The 3,357-nt window shown below is 34.3% G+C and overlaps 1 protein-coding gene across 1 annotated transcript; it reads left to right on the forward strand.

Moving 5' to 3' along the window:
- The first annotated feature begins 1,124 nt into the window (after window positions 1-1,124).
- Window positions 1,125-2,095, forward strand: LOC140969862 (xyloglucan endotransglucosylase protein 7-like). The gene is made up of 3 exons (XM_073431381.1): window positions 1,125-1,322; window positions 1,388-1,581; window positions 1,673-2,095. The coding sequence occupies exons 1-3, from the start codon at window positions 1,125-1,127 to the stop codon at window positions 1,929-1,931; spliced, it is 651 nt and encodes a 216-aa protein (XP_073287482.1). The 3' UTR covers window positions 1,932-2,095.
- The last annotated feature ends 1,262 nt before the right edge of the window (window positions 2,096-3,357 follow it).

Here is a 3,357-nt window from a genome sequence, read left to right on the forward strand (position 1 = left end):
TGTTGATATAAAGTTTTCGTAGTTTAACGGATGTTGTAAAATAGCTTATTATTTAAAGTTAATTGATTATGGTGTATTTGATGATAGTATTGTGAATTCCGGAATATTTAATTGATGAACGATATGAATTTATAATCGAGTTTATATTTTGTTGAATTTATTGTTGTTGGACTATTTGATGTTATATATTGAGGCTGTTATGATTGTGTTGATACAATGACAATTATTTGATAATTGTTGTTTAATTATTTAGATACGTCACAGACCTCGGGATCAAAGAAATAGTCAGATTTTATATATATACTTGATTATCAGGTACCTATTGACGTACGAGCATATGTTACCATTGTTTAGTATTGATAATACTATTATGTTGAACGATGATAAATCACCGAAATTGAGTGATTTGATATTATATTTGTTGTTGTTTGTTGCTGTTGACTGTCGTTGTTGGGAGACGTATTTTTGCCGTTACAACATCAACATAATGAGATTTATCTTCATTCTTAATTGGTTACAACAGCAGGCTGATAATGTATTGTAAATCATAAGAAAATTATAGAAGATTGGAGAGAACTCATAAGAGTCTATACTTATATGCAATTTTCAGTGAAATCAATCTCCTATTTATATGGAATAATACAGCATACAAATCTTTACAAATATTATCTTATCATATTTATGACAGACAATAATTCACGTTTTTGCTAGAACTGTATTTTCACACCCTAAGAACTACCTATATATTTATTTGTTTCATAAAACAAAATACAAATTTATTTTCATCAAAATATGCAAGAGTGAAACACATAGAGTACCTCGTGATTTTCTTTTCTTGTCGTTCGGTAGGCCTCATTTAACCATATAAGCTATGTTCCGTGCAAAGTAGGGTTCATGTAATATAATGGCAGAATTGCGGAAGGGGTACGGTTCATTTTTTTTTCTCTATAAAAAGTTTGCCCGGATCTAAATAACAAAATATACTTTATATTATATTAATTTATTGTTTTAAATAATTGTTACGACTCCCCCAAAATGAAAATGTGGTAACTATACTATACCTTAGCTCAATAAAATTACTTCAAATTCTTAAATATATATTATTGAAAATATCGTGTTTTTACATGATACCACAATCTGTGACAGAGGGTGATCGCCGTTCTAAGATACTCGAGGATGGCGAGATGACGACGCCTGCACTCTCACTCGAAAAAACTTCTGGGATGGGGTTTCAATCGAAAGAAGATTTCTTATTTGGTAATATCGGCATGAAAATCAAGCTCGCCCCTGCAGATGCCGCAGGAACAGTATCAACGTATTATGTAATATACTTTTTCGAGAACAATTGAATAATTGTATAATCACTTGACGATGATATATATTTCAGATGGCATCAGAGGGTGAGCAGCATGACAGGATAGAGCTTGAAATTATGGGGAATTCAACAGGGGATCCTTACACACTTCACACAAATGTGTTCGTCAGAGGAAAGGGTGAAAGAGAGCAAAGACTCTTCCTATGTTTTGACCCGACCCGAGACTTCCACAACTACACCATTGTATGGAATCCCAAATGCATAATGTAACTTTCTACAATCGCATTCATATATAATTCAAAAACTAATTTGTCTAGCATCTAAAATATACCCATCTTTACTTTAATTCCATCCTAGATTCTACGTCGATGATATACCAATACGAGATTTCAAGAACTTGGAGGAATTTGGCGTTCCATTCCCTAATGCTCAACCGATGCGAATATATTTGAGTCTGGGGTATGCAGAAGATGGGACTACGCAGGGTGGTGGTGTTGGAACCGACAGGGATTTAGCCCCATCCAGTACTGCTTCCTTCTACAATTTTTCTGCGGATGCTTGTGTTTGGTCTCAGAGAGACGCAACTTCTTCTTGTGATTCGGCCGATTTTTCGTAAAAAACGTGGCTAAACATGGAGCTGGACGTTAGAATGCAGAGAATACAAAAGAGTTATAAGAAATATGATTATTGCTGGGATAAGTCGAGGTTTACTGATGGCGCTGGCCCTGAATGAGGAATCTATTATTAGTTCATAGAAATATCCTCAAATTTTCGTTTTTTCTTTTAAAAAAAATGCATAACTTATCTCCAATAACATCTCTATCACTTATCCGCAATAGGCTGACATTAAATTTTTGTATATATAGGAGTGAATCAGCGAAGACGAAACCTGGGGACGTCGGATGATTCATCAAGCCGAGTCAAGAAACAAGTCTCGGATATGTTAAACTCAGATGCCACCACCTGCAGCCNCACTCCCCCAAAATGAAAATGCTGTAAATATACTATACCTTAGCTCAATAAAATTACTTCAAATTATTAAATATATATTATTGAAAATTTTAAAAAGGTCTGATATATACACTGACACCACATTTAAATTTTTTGGTTCGGCTAATTTTATTTTATTTAAAATGTAAAACATGATGCTTTAGAAACCAAGATAAAATATGGGTCAATTTAGATATCGATAGTACCAAAGAATGCAAACGACATAATTCCTGTAAGCACATGCACGGTGGCCCATTGGTGTCATTGATATAAAGGGATGGTTGCAATTTGCTTCCCAACAAAATCATACAAGCAAATATCACATATATAAAACAATTTTTAACAGAAATATTATTGGGAGGAGGAGTCATTGAAAGGCAACCACTCAGCCTGCAACTTCATTTCCTCTCTTGCATAATTTCAAGAACCAACCAGTACTTCCATCATGCAACCAAGAAATTATTCCCACTTGTCTCGTTCAAAGAAGCTCCTCCCATTTTTGGCTTTCATCATCCTCTTTGCCATTTTTGTGTTCAAGGTCTTTTTACATACCACAATCTGTTTATATACCACTTGGTCACCAGTTCGATGCCGACAGTCCAAGAAAGTGAAGTGATAACTAAGTTTGATATATACTGTGGAATTCGCACACAAATAGTTATTTTAATTAATCTTAAATCTAATGTACGTCCAGAATCTTTGTTTAATTGTTGTGGGATTCAATATTCTTGCGCGCAGGCGGACATTATCGCACCTCTAAAGCTATCTGCGGCTCGCAGTGGACAACAAAGCACAAGGTATTTTCTGTAATTCCATCATAAAATTGAAAATTTCTATGATATTGTCGTTCCTATTTGAGGAAGATGAAGCCAGTGTTGGAAATCTTAATTGGAATCTGCTTGAATCTATAAAGGATATATGTATCATGGGGGAGGAAAGGAGCTGGTGGCCTCTCTTTATATATGTATATATCCTTTATATATGTATATATCCTAGCGAGTCGTGACATACACGATACTTGTGATCCTTAAAAAAAAAAGGAAAGAAAGAAA

This window comes from Primulina huaijiensis, unplaced genomic scaffold (assembly GCF_012295235.1).
Source record: "Primulina huaijiensis isolate GDHJ02 unplaced genomic scaffold, ASM1229523v2 scaffold42825, whole genome shotgun sequence".
In the NCBI taxonomy this organism is placed as follows: domain Eukaryota; kingdom Viridiplantae; phylum Streptophyta; class Magnoliopsida; order Lamiales; family Gesneriaceae; genus Primulina; species Primulina huaijiensis.

Coding starts and splice junctions, on each gene's coding strand:
- LOC140969862 (XM_073431381.1), top strand. CDS start 1,125: ATGATACCACAATCTGTGACAGAGGGTGATCGCCGTTCTAAGATACTC. Junction 1,323..1,387: donor GAACAGTATCAACGTATTAT/GTAATATACTTT, acceptor TATATATTTCAG/ATGGCATCAGAGGGTGAGCA. Junction 1,582..1,672: donor TGGAATCCCAAATGCATAAT/GTAACTTTCTAC, acceptor ATTCCATCCTAG/ATTCTACGTCGATGATATAC.